The sequence below is a fragment of the Scyliorhinus torazame genome, chromosome 15 (genome assembly GCF_047496885.1).
Source record: "Scyliorhinus torazame isolate Kashiwa2021f chromosome 15, sScyTor2.1, whole genome shotgun sequence".
In the NCBI taxonomy this organism is placed as follows: domain Eukaryota; kingdom Metazoa; phylum Chordata; class Chondrichthyes; order Carcharhiniformes; family Scyliorhinidae; genus Scyliorhinus; species Scyliorhinus torazame.
The window spans coordinates 118713748-118737577 of record NC_092721.1 but is presented as its reverse complement, the minus strand read 5'-3'; the positions used below and the strand labels follow the sequence as shown (position 1 = coordinate 118737577).

Sequence of the window (23830 nt, the reverse complement as noted above, 5' to 3'; positions counted from 1 at the left end):
TGGGTAATGAACCAGGCCAGGTGTTGGATTTGGAGGTAGGTGAGCACTTTGGGGACAGTGACCACAATTCGGTGACGTTTACGTTAAGGATGGAAAGGGATAAGTATACACCGCAGGGCAAGAGTTATAGCTGGGGGAAGGGAAATTATGATGCCATTAGACGTGACTTGGGGGGGATAAGGTGGAGAAGTAGGCTGCAAGTTTTGGACACACTGGATAAGTGGAGCTTGTTCAAGGATCAGCTATTGCGTGTTCTTGATAAGTATGTACCGGTCAGGCAGGGAGGAAGGTGCCGAGCGAGGGAACCGTGGTTTACCAAAGAAGTGGAATCTCTTGTTAAGAGGAAGAAGGAGGCCTATGTGAAGATGAGGTGTGAAGTTTCAGTTGGGGCGATGGATAGTTACAAGGTAGCGAGGAAGGATCTAAAGAGAGAGCTAAGACGAGCAAGGAGGGGACATGAGAAGTATTTGGCAGGAAGGATCAAGGAAAACCCAAAAGCTTTCTATAGGTATGTCAGGAATAAGCGAATGACTAGGGACAGAGTAGGACCAGTCAAGGACAGGGATGGGAAGTTGTGTGTAGAGTCTGAAGAGATAGGCGAGATACTAAATGAATATTTTTCGTCAGTATTCACTCAGGAAAAAGATAATGTTGTGGAGGAGAATGCTGAGCTCCAGGTAAATAGATTAGATGGCATTGAGGTAAGTAGGGAAGAGGTGTTGGCAATTCTGGACAGGCTGAAAATAGATAAGTCCCCGGGGCCTGATGGGATTTATCCTAGGATTCTCTGGGAGGCCAGGGAAGAGATTGCTGGACCATTGGCTTTGATTTTTATGTCATCATTGGATACAGGAATAGTGCCAGAGGACTGGAGGATAGCAAATGTGGTCCCTTTGTTCAAAAAGGGGAGCAGAGACAACCCCGGCAACTATAGACCGGTGAGCCTCACGTCTGTAGTGGGTAAAGTCTTGGAGGGCATTATAAGAGACAAGATTTATAATCATCTAGATAGGAATAATATGATCAGGGATAGTCAGCATGGCTTTGTGAAGGGTAGGTCATGCCTCACAAACCTTATCGAGTTCTTTGAGAAGGTGACTGAACAGGTAGACGAGGGTAGAGCAGTTGATGTGGTGTATATGGATTTCAGCAAAGCGTTTGATAAGGTTCCCCACGGTAGGCTATTGCAGAAAATACGGAGGCTGGGGATTGAGGGTGATTTAGAGATGTGGATCAGAAATTGGCTAGCTGAAAGAAGACAGAGGGTGGTGGTTGATGGGAAATGTTCAGAATGGAGTTCTGTCACAAGTGGAGTACCACAAGGATCTGTTCTGGGGCCGTTGCTGTTTGTCATTTTTATCAATGACCTAGAGGAAGGCGCAGAAGGGTGGGTGAGTAAATTTGCAGACGATACTAAAGTCGGTGGTGTTGTCGATAGTGAGGAAGGAAGTAGCAGGTTACAGAGGGATATAGATAAGCTGCAGTGCTGGGCTGAGAGGTGGCAAATGGAGTTTAATGTAGAGAAGTGTGAGGTGATTCACTTTGGAAGGAAAAACAGGAATGTGGAATATGTAGCTAATGGAAAAGTTCTTGAAAGTGTGGATGAGCAGAGGGATCTAGGTGTCCATGTACATAGATCCCTGAAAGTTGCCACCCAGGTTGATAGGGTGGTGAAGAAGGCCTATGGAGTGTTGGCCTTTATTGGTAGAGGGATTGAGTTCCGGAGTCAGGAGGTCATGTTGCAGCTGTACAGAACTCTGGTACGGCCGCATTTGGAGTATTGCGTACAGTTCTGGTCACCGCATTATAGGAAGGACGTGGAGGCTTTGGAACGGGTGCAGAGGAGATTTACCAGGATGTTGCCTGGTATGGAGGGAAAATCTTATGAGGAAAGGCTGATGGACTTGAGGTTGTTTTCGTTAGAGAGAAGAAGGTTAAGAGGAGACTTAATAGAGGCATACAAAATGATCAGAGGGTTAGATAGGGTGGACAGTGAGAGCCTTCTCCCGCGGATGGAAATGGCTAGCACGAGGGGACATAGCCTTAAACTGAGGGGTAATAGATATAGGACAGAGGTCAGGGGTAGGTTCTTTACGCAAAGAGTAGTGAGGCCGTGGAATGCCCTACCTGCTACAGTAGTGAACTCGCCAACATTAAGGGCATTTAAAAGTTTATTGGATAAACATATGGATGATAATGGTATAGTGTAGGTTAGATGGCTTTTGTTTCGGTGCAACATCGTGGGCCGAAGGGCCTGTACTGCGCTGTATTGTTCTATGTTCTATGTTCTATTCCATTTGCCATTTTTATTACATGCTGTATCTGCATTCCGACTTTCTGCAATTCATGAACAGAGTCACCCAGATCCCTCTGCCCAGACGCATTTTGAATCTGCTCTCCATTTAGATAGTAATTTGCCTACATTTCTGGCCAAAATGGATAACCTCACTTATCCACATTAAACTCTATCTGCCAAATTTTGGCCCAATCGCCTAACCTGTTATATCCATCTGTAAAATCTGTATCTTCTCTTCACTGCCTACTTTCCCACCTATTTTAGTAACATCTGCAGATTTTGCTATGTTACACTCCGTCCTTGTTTGGCGATCATTTATATAGTTTGTAAACAGTTGAGGTCTGAGGACTGACCCCTGTGGCACTCCATGAGTTACGGGTTCACCATCCAGAGAAGGATCCATTTATCCCAATCCTCTACTTCTGTCAGTCAGCCAATCCTCAATCCAATGTAGTACTCTATCCCCAATCCCCTGCAATCCCACCTTCTGGATCACTCTTTTATGTGGCAACTTGTCACCCTGGCACTAGGCAGGAAACATACCATGCGGGATACTTGATCCTGCTTAGAAAGGATGCTACCAATCCCCCTAATTATAGAATCCCCTATAACGACCACTTGTCCTTTTTATCATAGAATTGACAGTGCAGAAGGAGACATTCGGCCCATCGAGTCTGCACCGGCTCTTGGAAAGAGCACCCTACCCAAGGTCAACACCTCCACCCTATCCCCATAACCCTGTAACCCCACCCAACACTAAGGGCAATTTTGGACTCTAAAGGCAATTTATCACGGCCAATCCACCGAACCTGCACATCTTTGGACTGTGGGAGGAAACCGGAGCACCCGGAGGAAACCCACGCACACACGGGGAGAACGTGCAGACTCCGCACAGACAGCGACCCAAGCCGGAATCGAACCTAAGACCCTGGAGCTGTGAAGCAATTGTGCTATTCACAATGCTACCGTGCTGCCCTATCTTTGAATTTGTTGGTAACTGGTAATAGGATTGGTAATGTAAACAAGGGCTCCCTGGAGAGTCCTTTTGCTCTCCCTGCTTGGGTGGCCTCCTTTATCATGGTGCAGTGGTCGACTAGCTCTCCTCCCTACAGTCCTTTTCCTCATCCACAGAGTGAGCAAGTACCACGTACTTGTTGGATTTGCTCAAGTGCTGATGCCCCTCCATTTTTGAATTCAGGATCCCTCTGCTTGCCTCACTTGCAGTCACACCCTGCTGACCCCGACTACTGGCCGAATTTGAGATACTTAATCTACGGGGTGTGATTGGCTCCTGAATAAAGCATCCAGGTAACTATCCCCCTCCCAGATGTGCCGCCGTGTCTGAGGCTCACCAATTCCGAGCGGATTTCCTCGAGCAACAACTGCTTGCTGCAGATGTGGTCACTGCAGCTCACAATGAGATCTGCCACTTCCCACATCGTGCAGCGACAGCACGTCACCTGCACAGCCACCTCTACTTCAGTTAGTTAATTAATTAATTCGTTTTGCAGTGCTTTGTTTTCAAATTTAGCATAGATTCCCTACCAGCCAATCAGTTCACAGTTATCTTGTGATACCAGTTTTTATTCCGCTTCAGTGGAATCCCCGATACTCACCGCTCCAGTGATCCACCTTCCAAGACTGTTCCCTGGAGATTAGGCTGTGAATCCCCGAGGTAAGTTACTTCACGTACTCACCGCTCTGATTCTCCGCCTTCCGAGACTGTTCCCTGGAGATTAGGCCATTACTCCCCAATGTAAGTTACTTTATATACTCACCTCTCTGATTTTCTGCCCTCCGAGACTGCTCCCTGGAATCTATGATATGGAGATGCCGGCGTTGGACAGGGGTGAGCACAGTACGAAGTCTTACAACACCAGGTTAAAGTCCAACAGGTTTGTTTCGATGTCACTAGCTTTCGGAGCGCTGCTCCTTCCTCAGGTGAATGAAGAGGTATGTTCCAGAAACACATATATAGGCAAATTCAAAGATGCCAGACAATGCTTGGAATGCGAGCATTTGCAGGTGATTAAATCTTTACAGATCCAGAGATGGGGTAACCTCAGGTTAAAGAGGTGTGAATTGTATCAAGCCAGGACAGTTTGTAGGATTTCGCAGGCCAGATGGTGGGGGATGAATGTGATGCAACATGAATCCCAGGTCCCGGTTGAGGCCGCACCTGGCTATAAGTTTCTGCTCGGCGATTCTGTGTTGTCGCTCGTCCTGAAGGCCGCCTTGGAGAACGCTTACCCGGAGATCAGAGGCTGAATGCCCTTGACTGCTGAAGTGTTCCCCGACTGGAAGGGAACATTCCTGCCTGGTGATTGTCGCGCGATGTCCGTTCATTCGTTGTCGCAGCGTCTGCATGGTCTCGCCAATGTACCACGCTTCGGGACATCCTTTCCTGCAGCGTATGAGGTAGACAACGTTGGCCGAGTCGCACGAGTATGTACCGCGTACCTGGTGGGTGGTGTTCTCACGTGTAATGGTGGTATCCATGTCGATGATCTGGCACGTCTTGCAGAGATTGCCATGGCAGGGTTGTGTGGTGTCGTGGTCACTGTTCTGAAGGCTGGGTAGTTTGCTGCAAACAATGGTTTGTTTGAGGTTGCGCGGTTGTTTGAAGGCAAGTAGTGGGGGTGTGGGGATGACCTTGGCAAGATGTTCATCTTCATCAATGACGTGTTGAAGGCTGTGAAGAAGGTGTCGTAGTTTCTCCGCTCCGGGGAAGTACTGGACGACGAAGGGTATTCTGTCGGTTGTGTCCCATGTTTGTCTTCTGAGGAGGTCGGTGCAGTTTTTCGCTGTGGCGCGTTGGAATTGTCGATCGATGAGTCGAGTGCCATATCCCGTTCGTACGAGGGCATCTTTCAACGTCTGTAGATGCCTGTTATGCTCCTCCTCGTCTGAGCAGATCCTGTGTATACGGAGAGCTTGCCCATAGGGGATGGCTTCTTTAATGTGTTTAGGGTGGAAGCTGGAGAAGTGGAGCATCGTGAGGTTATCCGTGGGTTTGCGGCAAAGCGAAGTGCTGAGGTGACCGTCCTTGATGGAGACGAGTGTGTCCAAGAATGCAACTGATTTTGGACAGTAGTCCATGGTGAGTCTGATGGTTGGATGGAACTTATTAATGTCATCGTGTAGTCGTTTCAGTGATTCATCCCCCACCATCTGGCCTGCGAAATCCTACCAACTGTCCTGGCTTGATACAATTCACACCTCTTTAACCTGAGGTTACCCCATCTCTGGATCTGTAAAGATTTAATCACCTGCAAATGCTCGCATTCCAAGCATTGTCTGGCATCTTTGAATTTGTCTATATATGTGTTTCTGGAACATACCTCTTCATTCACCTGAGGAAGGAGCAGCGCTCCGAAAGCTAGTGACATCGAAACAAACCTGTTGGACTTTAACCTGGTGTTGTAAGACTTTGTACCCTGGAATCTAGGCTGCGAATCCCCTAGTTAAATTACTTTATATACGTGCGGAACGGTGGAGCAATGGCTAGCATTCAGAATGTCCAAATTACCTAACAAGCACATCTTTCAGGACTTGTGGGAGGAAACCGGAGCACCCTGAGGAAACCCATGCAGACACGCGGAGAATGTGCAGACTCCATACAGACAGTGACCCAAGTCGGAATCGAACCTGGGACCCTGGAGCTGTGAAGCAACAGTGCTAACCACTGTGCTACCGCGCCACCCATATACTGATCGCTCCAATTCTCTGCCATCCAAAACTGCTCGCTGGAGATTAGGCCGCAAATCCCCGAGGTAAGTTACTTTGTATACTCATCGCTCCGATTCTCCGCCCTCCAAGACTGCTCCCTGGAGACTAGTCCGCAAATCGCCAAGTTATTTTATATACTCACCGTTCTGATGCTCTGCCCTCCGAGACTGCTCTCCAGAGACTAGACCGTGAATCCCCAAGATAGGTTACTTTATATACTCACGGCTCCGATGCTCTGCCCTCTGAGACTGCTCCCAACTTTCCCAACCCTTTCCTACACATGTTAGCAGAAAAAGAAAAATATAGGACAATACCTTTCTGTTGGAGAATGATGTATCCTGAAGTCATCTGGCTGGGAGTTTGTAAAACGCAGTTAAATAATTGATTCAACTGCTCTTCTTTAATTTGAGTAAACATCAGCGGATATATAATATATCGTCTGTTGTTTATAAATTCCTCTCTGAAATGCACAATTAATTTTACTTTGACAATAAAATCTAAAAACAAGTTGTCTTCACATTCCCTTTGCAGAATTATAAAAGGAACATAAAAATTAAATCAACAGCTTCTTTTTACTCAGCTTCTTAAACACAGAAAATCATCCAAGGATGAAATAAAAAAGGCACACCTTAATTATGAGGAAGAGTTCAAAGATGGATTTTTGAGGGTTACCTGAGGTGACCATGAGCGGGATTCTCCCCTACCCGGCGGAGCGGGGGGTTCCGCACCTCTAGGGGCCAAGCCCTCACCTTGAGGGGCTAGGCCCGCGCCGGAGCGGTTTCCGCTCCACCGGCTGGCGGGAAAGGCCTTTGGGGCCACGCCAGCCAGGGCCGAAAGGTCTTCGCCGGGCGACGCTGGTCAGCGCAGGCGCGGGAGCGTCAGCGGCTCCTGACGTCACCCCACGCATGTGCAGGGGAGGGGGTCTCTTCCACCTCTGCCATAGTGAAGACCATGGTGAAGGCGGAAGAAAAAGAGTGTCCCCACGGCACAGGCCCGCTCGCGGATCGGTGGGCCCCGATTGTGGGCCAGGCCACCGTGGGGGCATCCCCAGGGGCCAGATCGCCCCACGCCCCCCTCAGGACCCTGGAGCCCGCCCACGCTGCCTGCTCCCGCCGTTCAAAAGGTGGTTTAATCCATGCTGGCGGGACAGGCATTCCACCAGCGGGACTTCAGCCCATCACGGGCCGGAGGATCGGCGGGGGGTGGGCCCGCCCCCGACGACCGGCGCTGCGTGATTCTCGACCCGGCTGAATCTCTGGTGGCGTAGACTTCAGGACACGGCGGGGGCAGGATTCACGCCAGCCCCCGGCGATTCTCCGACCCGTCGGGAGGTCGGAGAATCCCGCCCCAGATCAGAGCATAAAGAAAAGGCAGTGGTCAAGATGTTCTTTTTTTTATATAAATGTTTTTATTAAGGATTTTTCATATTATATAGATCAAAGGTAAGCGTGAGCATACGTTGAAAACAAAAAAATATATATACATCGGTCGTTTTCCGTTATTTACATCATTTGTCTTCTGTTATTTACAATGGTTGCAGCTTCTACAGGGATGGTGCAGGAGGGAGGGTTTCCGATTTCTGGATAATTGGGGCTCATTCTGGGGTCGGTGGGACCTCTACAAACAGGATGGTCTACACCTGGACCAGAGGGGTACCAATATCCTGGGGGGGAAATTTGCTAATGCTCTTCGGGAGGGTTTAAACTAGTTCAGCAGGGGCTTGGGAACCTGAATTGTAGCTCCAGTATACAGGAGGTTGAGAGTAGTGAGGTCATGAGTAAGGTTTCAAAGTTGCAGGAGTGTACCGGCAGGCAGGAAGGTGGTTTAAAGTGTGTCTTCTTCAATGCCAGGAGCATCCGGAATAAGGTGGCCGCATGGGTTGGTACCTGGGACTTCGATGTTGTGGCCATTTCGGAGACATGGATAGAGCAGGGACAGGAATGGTTGTTGCAGGTGCCGGGGTTTAGATATTTCAGTAAGCTCAGGGAAGGTGGTAAAAGAGGGGGAGGGGTGGCATTGTTAGTCAAGGACAGTATTAAGGTGGCAGAAAGGACGTTTGATGAGGACTCGTCTACTGAGGTAGTATGGGCTGAGGTTAGAAACAGGAAAGGAGAGGTCACCCTGTTAGGGGTTATCTATAGGCCTCCGAAAAGCTCCAGAGATGTAGAGGAAAGGATTGCAAAGATGATTCTGGATAGGAGCGAAAGCAACAGGGTAGTTGTTATGGGGGACTTTAACTTTCCAAATATTGACTGGAAACGCTATAGTTTGAGTACTTTAGTTGGGTCCGTTTTTGTTCAATGTGTGCAGGAGGGTTTCCTGACACAGTATGTAGATATGCCAAAGAGAGGCGAGGCAGTATTGGATTTGGTACTGGGTAATGAACCAGGACAGGTGTTAGATTTGGAGGTAGGTGAGCACTTTGGTGATAGTGACCACAATTCGATTACGTTTACTTTAGTGATGGAAAGAGATAGGTATATACCGCAGGGCAAGAGTTATATCTGGGGGAAAGGCAATTATGATGCGATGAGGCAAGACTTAGGATGCATCGGATGGAGATGGGCACAATGGAAATGTGGAGCTTGTTCAAGGAACAGCTACTGCGTGTCCTTGATAAATATGTACCTGTCAGGCAGGGAGGAAGTGGTCGAGTGAGGGAACCGTGGTTTACTAAGGCAGTCGAAACACTTGTCAAGAGGAAGAAGGAGGCTTATGTAAAGATGAGACATGAAGGTTCAGTTAGGGCGCTCGAGAGTTACAAGTTAGCTAGGAAGGACCTAAAGAGAGACTAAGAGGAGCCAGGAGGGGACATGAGAAGTCTTTGGCAGGTAGGATCAAGGATAACCCTAAAGCTTTCGACAGATATGTCAGGAATAAAAGAATGACGAGGGTAAGAGTAGGGCCAGTCAAGGACAGTAGAGGGAAGTTGTGCTTGGAGTCCGAGGAGATAGGAGAGGTGTTAAATGAATATTTTCCATCAGTATTCACACAGGAAAAAGACAATGTTGTCGAGGAGAATACTGAGATTCAGGCTACTAGACTAGAAGGGCTTGAGGTTCATAAGGAGGAGGTGTTAAAAATTCTGGAAAGTGTGAAAATAGATAAGTCCCCTGGGCCGGATGGGATTTATCCTAGGATTCTCTGCGAAGCTAGGGAGGAGATTGCTGAGCCTTTGGCTTTGATCTTTAAGTCATCTTTGTCTCCAGGAATAGTGCCAGAAGACTGGAGGATAGCAAATGTTGTCCCCTTGTTCGAGAAGGGGCGTAGAGACAACCCCAGTAACTATAGACCAGTGAGCCTTACTTCTGTTGTGGGCAAAGTCTTGGAAAGGTATATAAGAGATAGGGTGTATAATCATCTGGAAAGGAATAATTTGATTAGAGATAGTCAACACGGTTTTGTGAAGGGTAGATCGTGCCTCACAAACCTTACTGAGTTCTTTGAGAAGGTGACCAAACAGGTGGATGAGGGTAAAGCAGTTGATGTGGTGTATATGAATTTCAGTAAAGCATTTCATAAGGTTCCCCATGGTAGGCTACTGCAGAAAATACGGAGGCATGGGATTCAGGGTGATTTAGCAGTTTGGATCAGAAATTGGCTAGCTGGAAGAAGACAAAGGGTGGTGGTTGATAGGAAGTGTTCAGACTGGAGTCCAGTTACTAGTGGTGTACCACAAGGATCTGCTTTGGGGCCACTGCTATTTGTCATTTTTATAAATGACCTGGAGGAGGGCGTAGAAGGATGGGTGAGTAAATTTGCAGATGACACTAAAGTCGGTGGCGTTGTGGACAGTGCGGAAGGATGTTACAAGTTATAGAGGGACATAGATAAGCAGCAGCGCTGGGCTGAGAAGTGGCAAATGGAGTTTAATGCAGAAAAGTGTGAGGTGATTCATTTTGGAAGGAATAACAGGAAGACAGAGTACTGGGCTAATGGTAAGATTCTTGGCAGTGTGGATGAGCAGAGAGATCTCGGTGTCCATGTACATAGATCCCTGAAAGTTGCCACCCAGGTTGAGAGGGTTGTTAAGAAGGCGTACGGTGTGTTAGCTTTTATTGGTAGAGGGATTGAGTTTAGGAGCCATGAGGTCATGTTGCAGCTATACAACACTCTGGTGCGGCCGCATTTGGAGTATTGCGTGCAATTCTGGTCGCCGCATTATAGGAAGGATGTGGAATCATTGGAAAGGGTGCAGAGGAGATTTACCAGAATGTTGCCTGGTATGGAGGGAAGATCTTATGAGGAAAGGCTGAGGGACATGAGGCTGTTTTCGTTAGAGAGAAGAAGGTTAAGAGGTGACTTAATTGAGGCATACAAGATGATCAGAGGATTGGATAGGGTGGACAGTGAGAACCTTTTTCCTTGGATGGTGATGTCTCGCACGAGGGGACATAGCTTTAAATTGAGGGGAGATAGATATAAGACAGATGTCAGAGGTAGGTTCTTTACTCAGAGAGTAGTAAGGGCGTGGAATGCCAGGCCTGCAACAGTAGTGGAGTCGCCAACACTAAGGGCATTCAAATGGTCATTGGATAGACATATGGACGATAAGGGAATAGTGTAGATGGGCTTTAGAGTGGTTTCACAGGTTGGCCCAACATCGAGGGCCGAAGGGCCTGTACTGCGCTGTAATGTTCTATGTTCTATGTTCTCGTTTTATGTTCTCCAATCGGCGTTTAGTTCTAGTTGGTTCTGCTGCTTCGATCTTCCCCTTTTCCTCTAGACCCCTCCCTCCCCTTCTAGTCATCAAGCGTGCCCTCTTCCCTCATCAGCTCTTATGTTCTGTTTCTGTTGGGTGGGTGTGATGCCGTAAAGTTTGTTATTTGCTGGGCATGGTTGGCTCCATGCCTCTTTATTCTCTCCCCTCCCCCCCTCCATTTTGTTTTTCTACCTTGACTCCCCTCTTCCTTCCTCTGGCTTATTAGTTTGTTGCTACAAACAAGTACTGGAACAGCTGGGTGAATAGCTCTCATGTTTTGTGGAAGCCTTCTTCTGACCCCTGGACGGTGTATTTACTTTTCTCCATCTGGAGAAATTACAATAGGTTGGACAACCAGTTGCAGCTTTCGGTGGTGCTGCTGATCGCCAGCTGAGCAGGATTCTCCGTGGCCGATTAGAGAGGCAAAGACAAGGGAATCCTTCCTATGAAGAGTTTTGGTTGTTCTAAGACCCCAAAGACTGCCACTCTCGGGCATGGCTCCACCCTCATCCCCACCACCTTGGACAATGCCTCAAGGAAAGCTGTCCAGAAACCCAACAAGTCCAGAACATGTGGGCGTAGTTGGCCGGGCCTCCTTGGCACCGTGAGCATTTGTCCTCCATCTCCGGGAAGAACCTGCTCATTCGGGTTCTGGTTAAGTGGGCTTTGTGCACCACTTTCAGCTGCATTAGGCTTAGCCTTGTGCAAGTGGAGATGGAGTTGACGCTGTGCAGTGCTTTGCTCCAGAGTCTCCATCTTATTTTAAACCCCAAGTCCTCCTCCCACTTTTTTCTTGTCTTGTCCGGTTATGTCTTAGCCCTCCCCAGTCGTCGGCCATACAAGTCGCTGCAGGTATTTGAAGTACACGATATGGTGTGAAAACCTGCTATTCCAATTGGTGGATTGAGTGCTGTTTTACACCCATCCACACTTTGCGGTTTTCTGGGAAAATCCCAGCCAGAATCAACTCACCCATGCTGCCTGGTGTAGGTCGTTGACCTTCTTGCAGCACTGGAGGCCTGTCCTCCTGATCATGTTGCCCGAGCTTACTGCTGCAGCCACTTCGCCCCAGGCAGCACTGGTTGATCTGTAGCTCCCCCTCCGGGACCCTCAGGGAAGAGGACATCCCTCCTGGCCTCAGCTGCATGTAGCAGCATCCCCAGCTCTGCATTCCCGAATTGTGGGGCCGGTCTCGGCGCCATGGCTGCGAGCTGAGTGAGGTTGGCTGTGCAAGTGCTGCTCGACCTTGTGGGGAGCTGGTGAGCACGGTCCCGGTGAATTGGCTGGCGAGCCTTCATTTATGGCGTGAAGCCCATGGGACCTCGTTAAATGGACCAATTCACATTGAATAGTGTTGCCAGCCTGACCGGGCCGAGCACCAGGAAGCTCATGGTAGATCCCGCTCGCTTCCACACTGAGAAATCATTCCGGAGAATCGCACTCTAGGTCTGTATGGTGTAGGTACACCCACTGTGCAGTTAGGAAAGTAGTTCTAGGATTTTGACATTAAAGGAATGGTGATATACTTTTTATTCAGGACAGTGTGTGGTTTGGAGAGTAACTTGCAGGTGCTGGTGTTCCCATGCATTTTCTGTCTTCGTGCTTCTGGTGTCAAAGGCCACGGATTTGGAAGATGCTGCCAAAGGAGCCTTGTTGAGTTGCAACAGTGCACCTTGTATATGTTACATGCTGGTTCCACTGTGCACCACCGGTGAAGGGAGTGAATATTGAAGATGGTAGACGGGGTGCCAATCACGCTGGTTGCTTTGTCCTGGATGTTGTTGGATGTGCACTCATCCAGGCAAGTGGAGAGTATTGCATTACACTCCTGACTTGTTCCTTGTAGATGGTGGACAACACACATACAAATGTATGAATTAGGAGCAGTAGTAGGCCATTTGTCCCTTCAAGCCCACTCCACCGTTCAATAAAGTCTGATTGTGGCCTCCACAATCTCTTCTATGTCCAATTTCCTTTGACTCCCTTGTTACTCAAGAAAATATCTACTTTTACCTTAAGAATATTCAATGGCTCTACCTCCATCATTTTCTGGGGAACAGAATCCCAAAGACTCATGGTCCTCTGAGAGAGAGAAATTCTCCTCATCTAAGTCTTAATTTGGAGAACCCTTTATTTTTAAACTTTGTCATCATGGGCAAAATTCTCCGGTATCGGCGCGATGTCCGCCGACTGGCGCCCAAAATGGCGCAAATCAGGCGGGTATCGCGCCGCCCCAAAGGTGCGGAATGCTCCGCATCTTTGGGGGCCGAGCCCCAACCTTAAGGGGCTAGGCCCGCGCCGGACGAATTTCCGCCCCGCCAGCTGGCGGAAAAGGCCTTTGGTGCCCCGCCAGCTGGCGCGGAAATGACATCTCCGGGCGGCGCATGCGCGGGAGCGTTAGCGGCCGCTGACGGCATTCCCGCGCATGCGCAGTGGAGGGAGTCTCTTCCGCCTCCGCCATGGTGGAGACCGTGGCGAAGGCGGAAGGAAAAGAGTGCCCCCATGGCATAGGCCTGCCCGCGGATCGGTGGGCCCCGATCGCGGGCCAGGCCACCGTGGGGGCACCCCCCGGGGCCAGATCGCCCCGCCCGCGGACCCCGGAGCCCGCCCGCGCCGCCTTGTCCCGCCGGTAAGGTAGGTGGTTTAATCTACTTTGGTGGGACAGGCATTTTAGCAGTGGGACTTCGGCCCATCCAGGCCGGAGAATCGCGGGGGGGGGGGGGGGGGGGGTAACTGCCGCGCCTCGATACCCGCCCCCGCCGAATATCCGGTGCCGGAGAATTCGGCAACCGGCGGGGGCGTGATTCACGCCAGCCCCCAGCGATTCTCCGTCCCGGCGGGGGGTCGGAGAATCTCGCCCCTTGTTCTAGTTTCTCCCACAAGGAGAAACATGCTTTCAGCATCCACCCTGTCAATTTACTTCAGGATCACATATGTTTTAATAAGATCAATTCTCAAACTTTTGAGCTCCAATGGATACATGCTCATCCTCTCTTTCCTCATGAAATAATCCACCTATCCCAGGTATCAGGTGAGTGAACCTTCTCTGAACTGCTTCTAATGGGCAGACCTTGGGAAGTCAGAAAGTGAATTATACCCCACAGAATTCCCAGCCTCTGAGCTCCTTTGGTAGTCACGGTATTTATATGAATTCTTCAGTTAGGTTTATGGTCAATGGTAACCCCTGGATATTGATCGTTGGAGATTAAGTGATGGTAATGCCATTGAATGTCAAGAGATGGTTAAATTCTCTCTTTTCGATCATGACTGATCTTTTGTCCCAACTTCACTTTCCTGCCCATTCCCCATACCTTTTGATTCCTTAGGGGACCAAACAATTGCCTATCTCAGCCTTCAGTAAATTCAATAATGAAGCATCAATGGCCCTCTAGTGCAGACTATTCCAAGGATTCACAACCCTCTGAGTGAATATATTTCTCCTCATCTCAGTCCTAAATGATCAACCCCTTATCCTGAGACTGTGTACAGTGTCCTAGATTTCACAAACAGGGAAACAATTGCTCAGTGTCTACCCTGTCAAGGCCCTTCCTCCAGATTTTGAATGTTTCAATGAAATCACCTTTCATTCTTCAAATTCCAGGAAATATTAAACCATTTTAGTCAGCCTATTATCAAAGGACAACCCAGACATCCCAGGACCAATCTACCGAATCTCTGATGTACCATCTCAAAGGAAAGTATGTCCTTCCTCAAGTAAGGAGACTAAAGCTGTGCAGAGTATTTCTGGTGTCATCGCACCAAAACCATATTTAATTATAGCAATACTTCCTAAATCCGGTTCGCCAATTGCTTTGCAAAAAGAGCAACATGCCATTTGCCTCCTTAATTGTTTGATGTACCTGCATGCCCACGGTCCGTATTTCATGCACAAGTATATCCGAGTCCCTCTGAATATCAGTATGTAAAAGTTTCACAACTTCTAAGTAATCTGCTACTTTTCAATTCTAACTATCAAAGTGAATAATCTCACACTTGCCCACATTTTACATCACCCACCGCCACATTTTATATTATCACCCACCTTGTTGCCCATTTATGAAACAAACCTCTACCTCTTTGCAGCCTCTTTGTGTCCTCCTCACAGCTTACATTCCCATCTTTCTTTATCATCAGCAAACTTTGATATATTACCCTTCGTCTCTTAAAATAGATTGTAAATCGCTGAGGACCCAGAAATCACTGTTCCCGCAGCACCATAAGGTCCTCACTTTATTGGTCCCTTGGTTACCCTCTATTTCATACAGAACAGTTTCATTGCAAATGTGCTCCTTAATATCACAAAGTGTGTAAGGAAAATATATACCGCCTTATATCTCCGGAACATTTCAACATGTTTCACAGCCAATGCATTATTTTGGAGTTTCCAGTAATGAATGCTGTAATATAGGCAATAATAAGTACAGTAAGTATTTATCACCTACCTCCTAAAACCTTTACACACAGGCTGTGCTTCCTTGCACCTAGTCACGGCCTCATCACCCAAAAACCAATTTAGCTGCACAGCCATTTCATTGCCGGCAACTGCTGTGCAATTAATTGTTCTACTTTCACCTAAACGTTGGAATAATCAGATATCAGAAGATGTTTCTCACAATTGCATAACTCATGTCAATTGAACAAATTTAATTAATTATTAAGGTTTAGTTAACCTTGTACTCAAATTAGTTATTTGAAGAAATCACAATAGTTTTCTTATATCTGGGTTGCTGCATTTTACATTTCATTCATTAATTACCTACTATAAAATAACTCTGTAAATAAACTTTTCAATAGAGAAGCGATATTGGCTTGCGGAGTTGTACTGAATGTTAGGCTGTAGCCCTTACTATCTCATATTGACATAATCTCAATGTAATTTGATAAGACAAATGTAATGGAGATTTGGATGGGAGGAAGGGAAGCAGAGACTGCTGAAGCTGTGGAAGCATTGCAATAGGAACTAGACAATATTTGCAACTGGTCAGAACTATGGCAAATTATGTTCAGTGCGGATAAGCACCACTGGAAGAAAAACATGCATAAAGATCATAATGAATGGTATCCAGCTAGTTAGCAGAGAGCCTGAAAGAGATTTGAGAATGCTTGCAAATTCTCCACTGGACAATGGAACAATAATTAGCAAATCAAATTGACTAGTGATTGTGATTATTTGAAGTTTCTCCCTTCTTTTTACCTCTTGATCTTCTATTATTTGTGGGATGTTTATATGACTTCTAGAGAATGAAGACAGACACAAAATGCCTGTTGAACGCATCCACCATTTCCTTGGTTCCCATGATTAATTCCCCATTCTAACCGTCAAGCGGTCACTTTAGATACTCTTTAAATGCACGTAGAGGTCCTTACTATGCGGTTGTATATTTCTAGATAGCTTTCTCTCATACTCCAATTTCTCCCCCCTTATTAATTTTCCTGGCATTCTTTGTAAATTTCTAAAATCTGTCCAATCTTCTGACTGACCACTAATCTTCACAATATTTTGTTTTTTTTCTTTCAATGTGGTACTACCCTTAACTTCCTTAGCCATGGATTCTGCATCCTTCTCAAAGGGTCTTTCTTCATGGAATATATCTTTGCTGAGAGTTATGAAATATCTCCTGAAATGTCGGTCACTGCTCCTCCACCTGTCCTACCTTGTAACCTATTTTCCCCATTCACTTTAGCCAGCTCAGTCTTCATGCCTTTGTAATTGCCTTTATTTAGGTTTAGACCGACAGCTCTCACCCTCAAAATGTTAAATTCTAATATGTTATGTTCATTGTTGACGAGAGGCTTTTTGCTCTAAGGTCATTAATTGATCCTGTTTCCTTACACAATACCTGGTAAAAATAGCCTGCTCCTTGATTGGCACTAAAACCTACTGCTCTAAGAATTTGTCCTGGATACAGTCTATGGCAAGAAAAGAAAGTTAAAAAGAAAGGTAAATCAGTAAAAGGATGAATATGAGGTTCAGATTACCAGGAAGTTTGATGGACTAAGAAACCTATAATGAAATTCACAAAGGTCTGGACAGATTCATCTCAACAAATCACTGTTATTAGATTCAGGAGTATGTCAAAGTATTTTGTGAGAAACTGGATTGTTAGGTGAGATGGGACAATGGTGCATTCCTCCTTGCAAATTGCAATGTCTATGTAACACATGAGAAATCCTTGTCAAAAGTGTTTGAATCAAGCCAAGTTTAATTTATCTATGTCCTGTTCATAAACCATTTTGAAACTGGTTGCAATTTATATGTTTTAATGCCAAGAATCCTACACTCTGAAGCTGAAATCAAGAACTCGTGATGTGTTCTTTTCAAGTCCACTGCATTTCACTTCTTCGTTTTGTATTCAATATAAATCATTCTGATACTCCACACCAGTAAAAAAATAAGATATAAATAGAATACAATATAAACAGTACCCACCTAGAACAACTTCAATACGTTCTTGGTGTGGATAAATTAACTTTGGTCCAACAGGACTTTCTTAAAAGAAATTAAAAAGAAGTTCATAAAAGCAAATTCTCCAATGTAACTACTTAATGTAACTACACAATAACTTGTATTTATACAGAGATTCTAAATATCTCTAAGAACCTTATAGAGGTGAAAGTAGCCTGTGCTAAAAGGGTTAGGAGTGATGAGTAAAAGCATGGTCAAAAAGGTAGGTTTTGAGAAAGAGTCAGGTAAATAGTTGGAAAGAAAATATAGTCACAGATTAATTCGCTAAAGAGGACTCTATCAAAACATAAGGATAAAAGGAATATTACACAAACACACTGCTTATATAGCCATCATTAATCTTTATGTTTATTGATTCTATGAATTATATAGGGTGCAATTCAACGGAAACATTTCTAAGTGTCATTTTGTCCGCGTTTGGCGGGGTGATTCTCAATGGCTGCATTGGCGAGATCGGCCTGTGTTCAACGACACTTAGTGCTGAAATTGAGCCCCCACATCAATCTCGCCATATTGGCTATCTCGGTTCGATTTACATCTCAGCATCTCACTGCTAAAAATGGGGAGCTGCTTTTAAAACTTCCCTCACCATTCACTCCCAGTCAACACACAAGCATGGTGGCGCACAGATCTGATTTGTGCTTTTCTTCTATAAATTTGGTGTACCCAATTATTTTTTTCCAATTAAGGGGCAATTTGGCGTGGCCAATCCAGCTAACCTGCACATCTTTGGGTTGCGAGGGTGAGACCCACGCAGACACAGAGCGAATGTGCAAACTCCACACAGACTGTGCCCCCGGGCCGGGACTAAACTTGGGTCCTCAGTGCCAAAGGCAGCAGTGCTAACCACTGCGCCACCGTGCTGCCTCAGACCTGCTCCTTGCTTTGGCGATGCCGACCTGGTCAGGCTTCTCGACATCATCGATGCGAGATGGGCATCCTGTTCCCCTGAGAGGGTTCGTGGCCCAGCAGCAGTGTCAGCAATGCCACCTGGGAGGCAGCAGTGTCAGCAATGCCACCTGGGAGGCAGCAGTGTCAGCAATGCCACCTGGGAGGCAGCAGTGTCAGCAATGCCACCTGGGAGGCAGGAGTGTCAGCAATGCCACCTGGGAGGCAGCAGTGTCAGCAATGCCACCTGGGAGGCAGGAGTGTCAGCAATGCCACCTGGGAGGCAGCAGTGTTAGCAATGCCACCTGGGAGGCAGCAGTGTCAGCAATGCCACCTGGGAAGCAGCTGTGTCAGCAATGCCACCTGGGAAGCAGCTGTGTCAGCAATGCCACCTGGGAGGCAGCAGTGTCAGCAATGCCACCTGGAAGGCAGCAGTGTTAGCAATGCCACTTGGGATGCAGCAGTGTTAGCAATGCCACCTGGGAGGCAGCTGTGTCAGCAATGCCACCTGGGAGGCAGCTGTGTCAGCAATGCCACCTGGGAGGCAGCAGTGTCAGCAATGCCACCTGGGAGGCAGCAGTGTCAGCAATGCCACCTGGGAGGCAGCAGTGTCAGCAATGCGACCTGGGAGCAGCTGTGTTAGCAATGCCACCTGGGAGGCAGCAGTGTCAGCAATGCCACCTTGGATGCAGCAGTGTTAGAATTCCACCTGGGAGGCAGCAGTGTTAGCAATGCCACCTTGGATGCAGCAGTGTTAGCAATGCCACCTGGGAGGCTGCAGTGTTAGCAATGCCACCTGGGAGGCAGCTGTGTCAGCAATGCCACCTGGGAAGCAGCAGTGTCAGCAATGCCACCTGGGAGGCAGCTGTGTCAGCAATGCCACCTGGGAAGCAGCAGTGTCAGCAATGCCACCTGGGAGGCAGCAGTGTCAGCAATGCCACCTGGGAGGCAGCTGTGTCAGCAATGCCACTTGGGCGGCAGCTGTGTCAGCAATGCCACCTGGGAGGCTGCAGTGTCAGCAATGCCACCTGGGAGGCAGCAGTGTTAGCAATGCCACCTGGGAGGCAGCAGTGTCAGCCATGACCTGGGAGGCTGCAGTGTCAGCAATGCCACCTGGGAGGCAGCTGTGTCAGCAATGCCACTTGGGCGGCAGCTGTGTCAGCAATGCCACCTGGGAGGCAGCAGTGTCAGCAATGCCACCTGGGAGGCAGCAGTGTCAGTAATGACACCTGGGAAGCAGCAGTGTCAGCAATGACCTGGGAGGCAGCAGTGTCAGCCATGACCTGGGAGGCAGCAGGGTCAGCAATGCAACCTGGGAGGCAGCAGTGTCAGCAATGCCACCTGGGAGACAGCAGTGTCAGCAATGCCACCTGGGAGGCAGCAGTATTAGCAATGCCATCTGGGAAGCAGCTGTGTCAGCAATGCCACCTGGGAGGCAGCAGTGTCAGCAATGCCACCTGGGAGGTAGCAGTGTCAGCAATGCCACCTGGGAGGCAGCAGTGTCAGCAATGCCACCTGGGAGGCAGTGGCAGTGGCTGCCAGTGCGAGCGGCATGACCAGGAGGACCGCATCCAATATCGGAAGAAGATCAACGACCTCCACCGAGCTGCAAGGGCAAGTTATCACCTCTCTCCTGGCATCAGATCCGCATGCCACCCCTCAAATTCTTGAACCACCCCCTCGGCCCCCCCAAATCACTGGCTGAAAGCTCACACCCTCCCCACATCTGATCCTCGTGCTTATTCCTCAGAATCCACTGGCACCCAGCAGCACAAGCCCTTCATGTCCAGGTGCGGTACGCACACGTGCCACCTGCTATAGAACCCTCCTGACCGATGAAGCATGTGGCTCACAATGCCCTCTCTTTGTCCCTGCAGGGGAAGGGAGCCCATAATAAACCGGAAAGGGCCAAGATGGGCGGTAGATTCCCAGAGAGCCGAGTTCTCCCTCCCTATGAGGAGCAGGGTCCTGGAGATCGCTGGGTTGTCCGGGGAGAGAGCAGTCACCGACAGCAAGGTTAGCCTGCACCAGAGAGGTGAGAATCCACTGCCCCTTCATACAGATGACCTGGCCCAAGCGAGTAGCTCATGCCAGACAAAATGATCCTTCTCTCCCACTGACCACATGTCCATTGTCCCGCAGGATCTCCATCTGATGATGGCAGGCTTTCTCGAGTCTTTACCTACCCCCCGGCACCCAAGAGACCACCTCGGAGGAGAACTCCAAGGAGACACCATCGAGACATCACAGCTATCACCCCCATCTTCCACCAGCGCAGAGACACACACCTCGGTGGGCAACATTAGTGGACAAGCTTCTGGGGCACAATCTGGTGAGCACTGCACAGTTGCTGATGCACATCAGGTGGAGGCAGGAACATCAAGGGGGTCAGATGTCTGCTGGATCCTCGGACTCAGCTAAGTCCCAGTCAGATGCTGAATCTCTGAACAAGGTTCTCTCAGAGCCAATGCAGATGATAGGGCAAAGCGATGACATTCAGGGGGGGATGTCAGGTACATTCCAGCGACTGCAAGGCTGATTGGAGGTGTCCCAAAGGCTTCAGTTGCAGGAGACGTTGCCGACCATGCTTGGTACCGAGGCCAACACGGCTAGGGTGGCAACCACAATGGAAAACCTGGAGCACAATGAGCGCGTCTTGAGTGGTGATGTCCAAGGCATGGCTCAGTCTGTGACGACCATGATTGAGGGTCTTGACATTATGTCCCAATCACTTTGGGACATATCCCAGATGCAGGTGGACATTGGCAAGGCACTCTAGCGCATGGACCTGTCACTTGGGACGTGTCCCAGATGCAGATGGGCATTGCCGAAGCACTCCAAACATGGCCCAGTCACAGGAAGGCATCACGGAGGGTGGCAACACCATTCCCGTACCAGCCTCCCCGAACAGGCGCCGGAATGTGGCGACTAGGGGCTTTTCACAGTAACTTCATTTGAAGCCTACTTGTGACAATAAGCGATTTTCATTTTTCATTTCATTTTCATTTTTCATTGTGCAGTTAATGGGGAGCCGTCAGGACTGGCAAAGCCAGATGGCTCACTTCAGCTGCCCCTCCATCCATGGAGACCCCCAGAGCCCAGCCAGACCCGTCAGGAAGGAAAAAGCACTGAAGGCGAACCCAGAGCCTTCCACCAACGAGACGACGGCGGTCTCCAGTTCTCCCGAATCCCTCACTCCGGAAACCGGTGCACCTCAAGGGCACCGGGCAAAACATGGTGGCATGGCGACGCCAGTGACACTGGTAAGTTGGCTGGCCCCACCTCTGATACGCATCCTGAGGACACATCCAGACATAGCAGTGGACCGGGAAATAGATTGAGGAGCACTGAGTGGGCACAGGGGTGGGAGGAATAGCTAAGGGGAATGGAAATGTTCAATGTTCACTATTAAACCATGTTACACCTGATACATGTGAAGCCTCTGTCACGTTAACTTCACAGCAGGCCTGCCTGCACCCCAACCCCCTGTTGCACACTGCTCCCCTCAGCCCCACCCCCCAGGCACAATGGTCCAAAATCAAATGCCCCCGATATGGACACCGTTCAGGGGATGGGTGTGAGCAGCTGTCAGCAGAGAGACACGAGTCAGACTTTTGCAGAAACTGAGGAGCACCAGAGCTTCGCTCACAGCGAGTGATCATCACTCTCTTGCCTTGTATATTGACCTGCTGACAGTGCCAACACAGGCCCATCACGCTGGAGTGATGGGGTGGGGATGAGCTGACAGATGTGAGGCCATAAGACATGGGAGCAGAATTAGGCCATTCGGCCATTTGAGTCTGCTCCACCATTCAATCATGGCTGATGTGTTTAAACAAAACAAAGAAGATTACAGCACAGGAACAGGCCCTTCGGCCCTCCCAGCCTGTGCCGATCCAGATCCTTTATCTAAACCTGTCTTCTATTTTCCAAGGATCTACTTCCCTCTGTTCCCTGCCCATTCATATTTCTGAATAGATGCATCTTAAATGATGCTATCGTGCCCGCCTCTACCACCTCCGCTGGCAAAGCGTTCCAGGCACCCACCACCCTCTGCGTAAAAAACCTTCCATGCACATCTCCCTTAATCTTTCCCCCTCTCACCTTGAAATCATGACCCCTTGTAATTGACACCCCCACTCTTGGAAAAAGCTTGTTGCTATCCACCCTGTCCATACCTCTCATAATTTTGTAAACCTCAATCAGGGCCCCCTCAACCTCCGCCTTTCCAACAAAAACAATCCTAATCTATTCAACCTTTCTTCATAGCCAGCACCCTCCATACCAGGCACCATACCCTCCATACCAGGCAACATCCTGGTGAACCTCCTCTGCACCCTCTCTAAAGCATCCACATCCTTCTGGTAATGTGGCGACCTGAACTGCATGCAGTATTCCAAATGTGGCCTAACCAAAGTCCTATACACCTGTAACATGACCTGCCGACTCTTGTACTCAATACCCCGTCCGATGAAGGCAAGCATGCTGTATGCCTTCTTGACCACTCTATCGACCTGCGTTGCCACCTTCAGGGTACAATGGACCTGAACTCCCAGATCTCTCTGTACATCAATTTTCCCCAGGACTCTTCTACTGACCGTATAGTCCGCTCTTGAATTGGATCTTCCAAAATGCATCACCTCGCATTAGCCTGGATTGAACTCCATCTGCCATTTCTCTGCCCAACTCTCCAATCTATCTATCATCTCCATTCTCCTGCCTTCTTCTAATAACTCTTGATCCCCTGATTAATCAATAAACTATCTACCTCTGTCATAAAGACATTCAGTGACTGGCCGGCATAGTGATGCAGTGGTTAGCACTGCTGCCTTATGGCGCCAAGGACCTGGGTTTGATCCCGGCCCCGGGTCACTGTCCGTGTGGAATGATAGAATTTACAGTGCAGAGGCCATTCGGCCCATCGGATCTGCACTACCCTTGGAAAGAGCACGCTACCTAAGGCCACACATCCATCCTATCCCCGTAACCCAGTAACCCCACCTAACCTTTTGTTTCGACATTAACAGCAATTTTGCATGGCCAATCCACCCAACCTGCACATTTTTGGACTGTGGGAGGAAACCGGAGCAGACACGGGGAGAACGTGCAGACTCTGCACAGACAGTGAACCAAGCCGGGAATTGAAGCTGGACCGTGGGGCTGTGAAGCAACTGTGCTAACCACTGGGCTACCATGCCACCCTAAAGTTTCCACATTCTCCCCATGTCTGCATGGTCTCACCCCCACAACTGAAAAGATGTGCAGGATAGGTGGATTGGCCACACTAAATTGCTCCTTAATTGGGAAAAAAAAAGAATTGGACACTTTAAATTTATTTTAAAAAAAGACACTCTGTGCCTCCACAGCCTTCCACAAATTCATCACCCTCTAGCTGAAGAAATTCCTCCTCATCTTTGTTTTAAAGGATCATCCTTTCAGTCTGACGCTGTGCCCTCACGTTCTAGTTTCTCCTACTAGTGGAAACATCCTCGGCACATTCACTCTATCTAGGCCCGTCAGTATTCTGTAAGTTTCAATGAGATCCCAATGACATAGCCTTGTCCTATGTGAATCTGTTGAGGATGAGGACCTCCCTGGTACTCTGGACATGCTGGACCCTTGCCACCGCCTGTCCTCAATCCTCCTGCCAGGCTCATCCTCCAGCCCCTCTTGATCCACCTCTTCCTCCTCTAGCATGTTGCCCGTAGCTGTACTATGTGGTGAAGGCACAGCAGACCACCACACAATG

At 48.5% G+C, this 23830-nt stretch overlaps 1 protein-coding gene across 1 annotated transcript in view; it reads right to left on the bottom strand.

Moving 5' to 3' along the window:
• Positions 1-23830, bottom strand: part of LOC140391770 (interleukin-18 receptor 1-like) — a 102151-nt gene that overhangs the window by 15795 nt on the left and 62526 nt on the right. Inside the window, exons 6-8 of the mRNA XM_072476631.1 lie at positions 17158-17217; positions 15170-15299; positions 6340-6485 (exon numbers count right to left, since the gene is read on the bottom strand). Of these exons, the coding sequence (XP_072332732.1) occupies positions 6340-6485; positions 15170-15299; positions 17158-17217 (336 nt within the window). The remainder of the gene's footprint in view (positions 1-6339; positions 6486-15169; positions 15300-17157; positions 17218-23830) is intronic.